General features: G+C 47.2%; 1 protein-coding gene across 2 annotated transcripts in view; it reads left to right on the forward strand.

Moving 5' to 3' along the window:
- LIMD1 (LIM domains containing 1) overlaps positions 1–11,617 on the forward strand; it is a 34,872-nt gene that overhangs the window by 17,008 nt on the left and 6,247 nt on the right. Inside the window, exons 3-7 of one of the 2 annotated variants that reach the window (XM_030511992.1) lie at positions 6,022–6,089; positions 7,201–7,263; positions 8,695–8,825; positions 9,926–9,977; positions 10,830–10,898. In XM_030511992.1, the coding sequence (XP_030367852.1) occupies positions 6,022–6,089; positions 7,201–7,263; positions 8,695–8,825; positions 9,926–9,977; positions 10,830–10,898 (383 nt within the window). The remainder of the gene's footprint in view (positions 1–6,021; positions 6,090–7,200; positions 7,264–8,694; positions 8,826–9,925; positions 9,978–10,829; positions 10,899–11,617) is intronic. The other variant, XM_030512001.1, reaches the window with a different exon arrangement.

Here is an 11,617-nt window from a genome sequence, read left to right on the forward strand (position 1 = left end):
ACTCCAGCACTGCCCTGGGCAGCCTGTTCCAATGCCTGAGCACCCTCTGGGGAAGGAATTGTTCCTCATCTCCAGCCTAAACCTCCTCTGGCGCAGCTTGAGGCCGTTTCCTCTTGTCCTGTCACTTGTTCCTTGGGAGCAGAGACTGACCCCACCTCACTGCAACCTCCTGTCAGGCAGCTGTAGAGAGCTATTAAGGTCATCTTATAATGTTTTAATGATACCTATGATAATTTTCTGAGTGGCTCAATAAGCACTGAGGCCTCTTCCACACCTGGAGAGCAGTTTAAGAACTGCTCTCTGGTATAGTTTTGATGCAATTGCATTCACTGAGGACACAGAGATTGCTTCCCCCTCCTTCTCCCCCTGAGCCTCTGTGCATTTTGATGCCCGTTGGTGGGTGGTGGGGTGGCCACCTTGTTTTGCTGCATTTTGGGGAACAGGGCAGCTGTCCCTGGATTGGTGCAGAGAGGTTTTTGGTTTTACTACCTCAAATGTGTGGTGAGAGCACAGAGGACATTTTATTCACATTTACAATACAGCTGGTATTGTTTAGTCTGACTGTTTTCACATTTACATCTTCCATGGTAATGGAGCTACTATGTCCTAGCACAGTTTCTTCTAGGAGATATCCTGTCCTCCTGCATATGGTTTCACCAAGATTCGGTCTGAACTGGAGTGTCTGTGAGTTGATCACAGCCTGAGTTCCTATTTGAAGGATGTGCAGGCACCTGAATGACCCTTTCATGCAGCCCCTAGAGCAGATTGGAAATACTGACACTTCTGTGCCAGTCTTAGTGCTGCATCCAGCTTTAACGGTGGCCAACAGAAATGGGACAGATGACAGGGATTAAGTAGAGCTCTTTGATACTTGACCTAGCCTGTCATGCATGGTAGGACACCATACAGCCTGTCAGCAAAGTATCCACTGGGGACTCCAAAAGTTCAAGGCCAGGTTGCACAGAGCTTAAAGCAACCTGGTCTAGTGGAAGGTGTCCCTGCCCGTGGCAGGGGCTGGAACTGGATGAGCTTTAAGGTCCCTTCTAACCCAAGCCATCCTATGATTCTTAGCAGCTAGATGGAGTTTCTAGCCTGCTATCCCATTAGTGCTTCAGGAGCTTACATCCAGTGAACCCAGAACTGAAATCCTTTTGTATTTAACCTGCCATTAGTAATCACATGTCCAAATTTATCTTACAGCTGTGGCTCTCTAAGAGAGCCTGGTTTTTGTAGTGACAGGGGCCCAGGGCTGTCAGCATGGAAGGGACCCAGGAGCTGCTGCCAGGCTGCAGTGATTCTCACCCATCTACTGTGCAGATACCATAGGAAGCCCCACAGTACTTAGAGAGGTGGTAAGTGAGGTCCACACTGCCTGCCCAGCAATGTAGGGCCCTGGTCGTGCATCCCCATAGGGCATCCCCATGGGAGCCAGACGTGACCCTGTACCATTATATGCGTTGAGAGCAGTCTCTTGTCTTCAAACATGGGTTTGTGACCCCTTTGTCCTTTTAATAAATAATGGAAAAGCAACTTCAAAAGACAAAGTTGGGTTCAGCTCCCCAGCAAGTCAATGATTCATCTCCCAGCATTCTCCTTGGGCTGTTGCAAGTCCCTCTCTGTGTGAACTTCAAAAGGAGAGAGCTGTCATTTGAGAGAATGATGGACAAAAGCACCAGCATCCCCGGGAGTGCAGCCTGATGGTATGCCTATTTTCAGCTGCTAGGCAAAGTGTGTTATTTTAGCACAAAGGCACTAGTGACTAAGCTTGAAATACTCTGAAATTGGTGCTGAAAGGACCTGGAGGTCATCCTGAACATCCCACAGCTAAACAGATCAGACAGACGTGTGAGGGATGAGCAGTACATAAAAGCTCAGGGCTCATGGGAGAGGAACCAGGGATTGTCACAGCAGGTAAAGATGGTAGGGTTGAAATGCCAAAGAATTTTAATTGTCTGAATTTTTCCAGGTGGGACATTAGCTAAATTCAGGGTGAAGTGAAAGTGAAATATGGTCAGGAGCCAGCAGCTTGAGAGCAATCAAACCTGAAAGCAGCAAGCCACGCATGAATGTTCCTGGATTTATCAAAGGAGATTGTCTCTGTAGTTATCATGATGCATGTTTAAAGTGATGCATATTTAAAGTAGGCAGTGATCAATATGTGATTCCTTCTAGGCCATTTAAGTTCTCAATCCTTCCTCTTGGTGTAATTACAGCAGCATCTATGTGCTGAATCAAAACCTGTGCCAGCCTCTGCAGGCACAGAGTGACAAGTACCACTTTGAGAGGGACTTGTTTGACTTAAGGCACTGTCCCATGGCAGGGAGCTCAGCACAGGGACAGATCTGCTGCCCCTCTGCTCTGCGCTGTGGGGCAGTCCCAGTGCTGTTTGTTTTACTCGTGTGGCTGCAGCCAGAACATGCATTTCCCAGCTCCACTGGGACAGTCCCCAGCGCAGCCTGGGGAAGTGAGCTTTTCCTGCGTCTTGCTTTCCCATGTGTATGACAAGGAGATGCTTCCTCATCTCAAAGGGACGCTGCAGAAGTCCATCCTGATGTGGGCAGGGAGAGGCTGAGAGCAGCAGAGGCTGTTTCACATGCACCGCTCCCATGGTGGCTGCAGGGCACCTGATGACTCCTGGTTTTGGCACATTTCCTCTTTGCTTCTGCCAGGGGCTTGAAGGGATTCATGGAGAGGAGCGAAAAATAGTCAAAATGACCACCTCTTCCCTAAAAAATTAATTAAATCATCCCCCCTTACCTCAAAGTGCTCTTGGTGTCAGCAGCTCTCCTTCATGGGCCCACATTACACCAACGGCCAAGTTACAAACCCACTATAAAGGGGTTTATCTCTCGACTGAACGAGTAGCCCAGGCAGAGCACGCTGGCTGTGGCACCTTCTCTGAAGGTCTGTTGCCATCAATCTTAACCTGCTAATGTCATGGGGTTAAAAATACACCCGGTGCAGAATGGCTGGTAAATGCTTTTTTTGTCACGGTGCAAGAATGACGTGGTGGCAGCAATCCAAACCTCTTCCCTCCTGCTGGAATGGCTTCCCTTCTGCTCATGCACCGGCCAGGGCCTCCGGCCAGGGAAGCATCTCATTGCGTGGCTCCACGTGTATGTTTTTCCTCACCACTACAGGCTTGTCTGTAAGGAGAGACATTGCATACAGGTAGAAAGTCACTTGGGCACCTGCCTGTTGCACTAAAAAGGAGCCCACACTATCCTGTCATTTAAAATCAAAGTCAAATGGGTTTTGGTTTTCATTTTTAGGAGCCAAATCCTGATTCAAATCAGCAGGAGATTTTGGGGGTACTTCATGCTGCATTAGACTGTTGTTAACTCGCTTAGGACCACATTGACAAGGGTGCTGCAAATCCCACATATCCCCATGCTTCTCCTTCCCCTCCTCAGAAACTGGGACTCTGCAACTGCTGGTGAGTGTGCCAGGCTTACCTCTGCCTGGGCAGGCACACAGGAAGGGGACTTTGTACAAGGGCATGTAGGGGCAGAACAAAGGGAATGGCTTTAACCTGCCAGAGGGGAGACTGAGATGAGCTCTGAGGCAGAAGTTCTTCCCTGTGAGGGTGCTGAGGCGCTGGCACAGGGTGCCCACAGAAGCTGTGGCTGCCCCATCCCTGGCAGTGTTCAAGGCCAGGTTGGACGGGGCTTGGAGCAACCTGCTCTAGTGGAAGGTGTCCCGGCCCGTGGCAGGGGGTTGGAACTGGATGAGCTTTAAGGTCCCTTCCAACACAAACCAATCTCAGATTCATGATTATCATACAAATACACACCCTGGGTTATGAGCCACAAATCTAACAAGTCCATGATTAGATACTTTTTACTTTGGGCTCCAGGTCCTGTTTTGGTGGGGCAACCTTGACAAAGCATCAGGGTGGGTGAGAGAAATCAGAGTGGGATGCTTTCAGGATTTCTTCTGTGTCCCATCCGATGTCTGCATTGATGCGAGGATCATTGATGCGGGCTGGCACCCGGGGCCATCTCTGACCTCTGGGTAGCATGGCTGTCCCTAGCAGGGATTAGAGGAGAATGGGTGACGATGAGTGTGTTGGGGCAGTGTGCTTCTGGCTCCTGCACTGCCTGGTAAACACAGGGCTGAGCAACACCCACACCTTAAACATGATGCTCCTGCATAGAAGCATAGAATCAGTGAGTTTGGAAAAGACCTTCAAGCTCATCCAGTCCAACCGTTCCCCAGCACTGCCAAGGCCACCACTAACCCATGGCACTGAGGGCCTCGTCTACACGGGGTGTGAGCACTTGCAGGGACGGTGACTCCAGCACTGCCCTGGGCAGCCTGTTCCAATGCCTGAGCACCCTCTGGGGAAGGAATTGTTCCTCAGCTCCATCTAAACTTCCCCTGGTGCAGCTTGAGGCCGTTTCCTCTTGTCCTGTCACTTGTTCCTTGGGAGCAGAGACCGACCCCACCTCACTGCAACCTCCTGTCAGGCAGTTGTAGAGAGCGATAAGGTCCCCCCTGAGCCTTCTCTTCTCCAGAAGAATGTGCAAACCATTCTGCATGTGCAAAGTGGAGCTGGTTCCTTGACAAACACGCTGCCACGTCCTCCACCTGCCGTGCTGCTGAGCCCTGGGCAGGGCACTGAGGGCTGCTGCTGGAATGTTGGTCTGGCTGAATTCACTGGCAAAGCTTCAGAGCGTCTCTGGAGCATCTCCATTTCCCGAGGAGCAGTAGGAGCTGTTTCCCAGCCTGGGAGTGCCCTCTGGTGTGCACAGGAGACAGTAAAGATTGTAGTTTATGAAGTGGTTTTACTTGGCTTTCTCCTTTTCTTAAAGCTTAGCAGCCAGCATGGTTATTTGTCTAAGGCTGCCAGGTATGTACGTGCCATAAAGCACCAAGATGTGCCCTCCAGACCCATCTTGTGTGTCATCAGCATTTATACACCCAGCAGTCAATGATCACTTCATGATACATGCCACGTGTAGCATATCAAGCAGGAAGCTTTTGATGTCTCAGTTCCTATTTCCTTACGGCAATGCCTGGCAGGTCCCAGAACCAGCCTGCAGCAGGTCCTGCTCCTGCTGTTCCCAGGCATTGCCTCCGGGCACGTGTTTGGGGCTCCTTGACCAAGCTGCACAAGCAGAGCCACTCCAGTGCTAGGCTGCATTCAAACCCCCAGCTGAATAGGGAAGCTGGGCTGCAAAGAGGTAGGAGCAGCTTTTTATGGGCAAACAAAACCTAGCCCTTTCCTCTAAGAGGAAGGCAGGGTGCTCAGAAGAAGTGGTGCTGGCAGCGTGAGCAGGCATTGCCATAGTGAACTGAAAACAGACAGCGAACATGAGGCATAAACACAAAAGCTGCAGCAAATATAAATCTTCCCTCTATGTAGAGTCCTTTCTTGGAAAAACTTTGTCATCTTGTCTCTGTTACAACATTCTGGTTTGAAAAAAGCTTACTCATTTAGATGGTTTCCAACTTTTGTTGGCAGCTGCAGTGAGAAGGTGCTGGTGGGGAGCAGAGGAGTGTGTTGAGTGACCTGGTGTTGCACTCTGCTGTGTGCAGACTGGGTGGTTGGGTATTCCAGTGGCTTACCTGGCACCTTCTAGAGGAACAGCTAGGTGTGACATTCTGAGGGACAATGTCAAGTACGGATCACACTCTCCATGCCTTTTCTTCTTTCCTCCTTGCTCCTCTCCTGGGGTGTTTTCCAGTGTGAGTACCCTCACTTGCTTCTGCCAGGTTATTTTGTGGTATGGTTTGCCAGGAGGTGGTCCAGGCTTGCAAAGCTACCTCCTCCTGCCCAGAGGTGGGACTGCTGCCTGGATCCCGCCATCCGTGTTCATCAGCCAGTAGAAGAGGAGATGAGGTTAGTCAGGCTGGAGGCTGGGAAGACCATGCTGGGGTTGGATGCTCTTCTCCAGCTGTGCAACAGCCATGCTCAAATGTCCTCATTGTTGTTTGATTCTCAGCAGCCAGTTTTTGCTCATGTTTTCTCCCTGCTCTCTGCTGACCTTTCTCTTCTCTCTGTGTTTTTTTACTCAGGTCGAAAGCTGAGAGGAAAAGCTTTTTATTTCGTCAATGGCAAGGTGTTCTGTGAAGAAGATTTCCTGGTAAGCACACAGCTGGCCCTTGTGCTGGTACATCTCAGCCTCCCCGGCAGTCACGCAGCCTTTCTGCCTCTCAGCTTTGCCTGTGTTTCACACAGCTCTAGTCCAGCATCCTGCCTGGTCCTTCTGCTCCACCATCTACCCAGGGCCAGCCCCAGCCATGGTGGCTGCCCACATGTGTCCCTGGAAGTGTCCAAAAACTGTGTAGATGAGACCCTCAGTGACGTGGTTTAGTGGTGGCCTTGGCAGTGCTGGGGTAAAGGTTGGACTTGATGATAAAAAGCCATATGTCCTTCTAGCCCTGAGTCCTGGTAGATTAAGCCTTCACTGAGACTTAGAAAAGTCGTATGCCTAGTTATTGGGGAAGTCTAGGGATTTCTGTGAGAGAGAAGAGAGTTAATCTTCTTTGCTCCTGTCAGTATATTCTACACAGGCTAAAAATGGAAAGATTGGCTAAATGCATCCAAAACATTTTGGTTTTTGAGTTTGCATGTCTGCTAGACAGGACCAAAACCTCAGACAGATGATGTGTTGTGTTCAAGGTGCATGTGGTGGACATGACAGGCAGTTCCTAACTGTTAGATCTCAGCAACAGCAACAACATGTTGCCCTGGGCCAGACTTGATTGTTACCCTAACAGGGAGCTGGGACAATACCATGGACCTTGGAGAAGCTTCAGTAGACTTATAACAGTGAAACCAAAGGAAGAATTTGGCTTATGAGACTATATATTTAGATATTGTGATGTGAATACGTGATAAACACGAGTAAGTTCCTGGCTTGTAGATTCACGTGGTCAAATAAACATGTAGGTGTTATTAGTAAATGCTTTATTTGCATGTGCATTTATGGTATTTATTTATACACTTAATTAAATTTAGGGCTTGGAAGTAACAGGAACTCATACTCCTTCTGAATACTGGAAGTCTGGTGTCTCCATAGGTTATCTTCTGAGGACCCATCCATAGCTTCATATACTGAAAAAAGCACTGGAAAATTTAGCTTGTGTATGGAATGCAGGAAAAGGTCATGCAAATAACATCCCACAATGTGCTGTTGCTTATGCTCGACTACCCTTGTGAAATTCTAAGGGAATTCTTTTTTGTCCTTGCAGTATTCTGGTTTCCAGCAGTCAGCTGACAGATGTTTCATTTGTGGTCATTTGATAATGGACATGGTAAGTGATGATTGCTTTAGGAGACAAAAAAATCTGACAGCTCTTTAGAAGAATGCACCAAAAGCAAAATATATTCATAGCCAGTATCTGGGAGTCTGCCCAGTGGGAGACTGGTAGCAGAAAGAAAATCTGCTCATCCTTTTGCTGTTCTTTGCAAGGAAGTGAAGCTGTCACCCTGCTGTGTGTGGTGCAAAGACTTTGCTCTGCCTGTTTTCAATGCATGTTAAAAGCAAAGCCTTCGGCTCCTTCATCGCCTTTCAGGCTTCCCTGGGCAGTGTATGCATAATCCTGTCTATGCTTCCTGCTTGGAAGTGCTCCCTTGCTGTGGGGCATCAGTGTGGCTCTGCTGAGCCTGTCTTTCCTGTAGTCAACCTGTGGCTTCCCGTGTGCCTTCAGGATGAAGTTACTGTCTTGTTGTCTTGGGTTTTGTGGGTGCTGATACTCTGGGGAACAAGTTTGACCCAGAACATGTGATCCAGACCTCAGTTTAGATCTGCCTGAGTCCTTGCAAACTCTTCAGTAGGCGCATGGACATCCTGCTGAAGCAGGCAGTTCTCATTAGCCTATAACAGGTACCATCCATTCGACATGTACACAGAGTGGGTCATGGCTCAGCACTGCTCTTTAGCCAGCACTGGGCAGCATTCAGCTGTGATGTGAGTGATTCAGGGGGAGACAAATCCATGATCGTGTAGCTGGTGGTGTAAAACTACAACTGAGGCAAAGAAAGGAGAAATTCCTGGGTGGTCAATTCACAGCACGCCTCCCAGAGTTGTCTCATGCTTATCCTTCATTATCTTTGCTTGCCTCCTTACACTGGAAACCATTACAATTGGAAGAGCTACTTAATACTCCGAAGGCTGATCACTCAGCTGATGGACCATGGTATTTCAGCTAGTACTTGCTGCCCAAAGCCAGCAGGTGAATTGCAGCTGTTGATTTCAACAGTTTCCATAGACTCTGTAAATGAGGAAGCCAGACAAAGCTCTTTGATATCTAAGGAACCATGAAAACCTAGCAATAGTATTTGTTTCGGCCTCTCAGAGAATATAAAGATGTATTTCCTTTTGTTGGCCTGGTATGTCTTGCCTTGTGATCCTGCTAAGTATTCTCCACCTGTTGGCTTTGGAAATTATTTTCTTTCCTTTAAATTTGATCACTTCTGTCCTTTGCATTGCTGAATGCCTTGACTGAGACTCTAAATTGTCTTCTTACCCATGCTAATAATTCCTTTCACTGGAAACAGGTGATATATACTGATTCAGCTGCCCTTTCCATCCTTCTTAACTCATGTTTTAGATGAGGTGCCTGAAAAAAGACACAGCCCCGCTGATGAATATGCAGCATTGCCTGGTATAAAGCTGTGTGTTTGTTATTTTCACCTTTACTGGCTGTTCACATGCATTTTTCCTGTCTCTTGGTTTGTTGCAGATCCTGCAGGCTCTAGGGAAATCATATCATCCAGGCTGCTTCCGATGCGTGGTCTGCAATGAGTGTCTGGACGGCGTGCCATTCACTGTAGACTCTGAAAACAAAATCTACTGCGTCAGAGATTACCACAAGTAAGGACAAAATAAATGGCAGAGATGCTCCGATCAACAAGCCTCTAATCCAGCTTTTCAGCTAGTTAGGAAGTGTGGATTAGTAAAATAGGGACAGGTTAGAAGGTACAAGTTTGAGGATAGGGCTAGACCCATTCCAGATGTCTCTCTTCTTGTCCTGCCACTGACTCCTGTGTAACTCTGAGGAAGCCATTTAGCTTCAGCTGCCCCTTCGGCAGAGCAGAGATAGTGAGAAATAGTGGTCATGAAGTTTTCAGTGATGTCAGAAGTTAGTCTGCTCTAAAGTAAGGCTGCGAATGCCTGTGGAAATCAATGTGAGTTACTTTGAGTAGCTGAAAGGCTGAGTTTGCCTTTAAAGAATCACCACTGAACCTGCAAAGCAAAACTTTTATCCAGCTCCAAATTAAACAGCTGATAAATCCACTTAAAAAATCACTTGTCATTTAGACAGTAAAATAAAAAGGCAGTGCTCTTAGCTGGTAGTTATGATATTAGAGCTGCATACATTTTGAGTGTCCTGGCTTGCTTTGCTCCTTTGCTCTGTTTTCTGAGCAGGCAGAGTATTGAGTCTTGCTCAGGCAGCTCCTGGAACTATTCTGTGTTGTGCCAAGGTGAGAGTTGCCTCCACGTGCCACCGTTGTTCTGAAATGATGTGCATTGCATTGTAATTTATTTATTTATCATACAATGGTGTGTTATAAGGCCTTAAGGAACCATACAGTCCTGCAGTATTTTCTCTGAGGTTTCCCACCCCAAGGCTGACATTAATTCTGATGTGTTTCTCTGGGGATGGGTCCTGCTCAGCTTCTCCTCATTCTGTCTTCCAAATCTCGCACTAGCAGCCAAGAATTTTACAGAGGGGTTGTTGTTGTTTCTGGCATGAAATGTAAAAGATAAGGTCTCTTTTTGCCTGATTGAGCAACGTGTGCCAAGCATTGCTTACAATCAATGCTAACATGAATTTATGATCTCGGGATGCAAAGCTTTCCTGTGGATAAGTTATTTGCAGCTGCAGCTTTTCATCATATCGCTGACAACACACAGGCCTCTCTTTTTATGTTGATCCATAACTTGCCTTCAATTTCTCGTTGCTTTTCCAGAGTTTTAGCTCCAAAGTGTGCAGCGTGTGGACTTCCCATTCTGCCCTCCGAGGTGAGAGCCTTTTATTCCATGTCCCCTCAGGGGAGGAAGCATCATGTCTCAGGTCTTGCCCTCTTTCACACTTGACCCTGCGTCAAGGCAAATATCCTTGCGGATGGGGAGAGATGATCGCTTCCCCCAGAGTGCAACCTTTTGACCTGAGCTCATATGCTGTTGTTGAGATGTGACCTTTCTTTTGCTTGACAGTAAAGCTTATTCTTGCTGGGCCAGGCTGCTTTTTTCATCTCCTGCAGGAATATACTGCTGCTAGTTTTATGTCCAGGATACCCTTCCTTCATGTCAATAAATGCTGGTGGCACTCATGAATGACATGTGTGACCCCTCTGGGACTAACGCATTTTAATACTTGGAGGAGATGAATCTGGGGCGAAACTAATTGAAAATGCTGAGAAATGTGATATATTGAAATTACCAAATCAATATTCATAGATTCATAGAAAAGTTTGGGTTAGGAGGGACCTTAAAGCTCATCCAGTTCCACCCCCCTGCCGCAGGCAGGGGCACCTTACACTAGAGCAGGTTGCTCCAAGCCCCGTCCAGCCTGGCCTTGAACACTGCCAGGGATGGAGGATCCATAATGTGTGATTTGAGACAGATGTGACTGTTAAACAGAGAGAATTTTACATTTCTGGTGTTGCATTTTAGAGGATATCTGCAGTCAGTCAGTGATGAAGCTTTACTGTAAAAATAACTGCAGGTGGCAGGATTTATTTGTGGTGTCCAGCCAGCAGCCCACATTCATTTCCTCAACATTCCCATTGTTGCAGGAAGCAATCAACAGAGTGCATGTGTCAGATCCTGCTGCAATCCTTTGTAATTTCTCTTTTGCTTGAATGCTTATAGGGGTCTGATGAGACCATTCGGGTTGTGTCCATGGACAAGGATTACCATGTGGAATGCTATCACTGTGAGGTAGGTCAGCAACTTTCTCAGGAGTGAGCACTTAATAGTGATAACTACTATTAGTTTTAAGATGGAAATAAATCTCCTGCCTTCCAATGGCCGTAGATGAGCAATTCAAACCTTGCATTATATGTCCTTTGTGTCAGTGGCTGAGAAGTGTCTCGTTGAGGACAGAAGTTTTTGCAGCAGTGTGTCTCAGCTGTAATTTCATTTGCTATTCATAAAGTTATGGGCAGCTTATTTGTTAATGAAGGAAATGTGGTGACTTAATAAGGTTTATTGCTGCCTTTCAGAAGCCTCGAGCTCCAGGTCACATTAGTGTATCTGATTTCCAAGTCAGATTGTTCAAAAGTGCTAAGGTGATGACTGATCCTGTGTGGTGTAAGTTACCTTTAGTCTCATGGGAAATGAATGTGTCATTGGGGCTGGAGAAAGGATATGGCTGCACAAAAAGTCCTAAGAGATGCCAGCTCTTAAACACTGTTTGGCCTCTGTGCAGAACTTCCCAGAGAGCCTTCATACTCTGCTGTGAATTAAACTAAAGAGATGTCTTCTCTCACTGTGCTCATAATGCAGTGAAAAGAGGCCGTGTCTCAGCAGGCTGGTTTCACATCACTACTACTGCAATTAATGTAATGTGAAGAGGTGAATTCTACCTGAGAGTGTAAGGAGACACGAGCATGTTTAAAACACACAGGGTTGCACCTTGCCACAAGATAAAGCTTATT

This window comes from Strigops habroptila, chromosome 1 (assembly GCF_004027225.2).
Source record: "Strigops habroptila isolate Jane chromosome 1, bStrHab1.2.pri, whole genome shotgun sequence".
In the NCBI taxonomy this organism is placed as follows: domain Eukaryota; kingdom Metazoa; phylum Chordata; class Aves; order Psittaciformes; family Psittacidae; genus Strigops; species Strigops habroptila.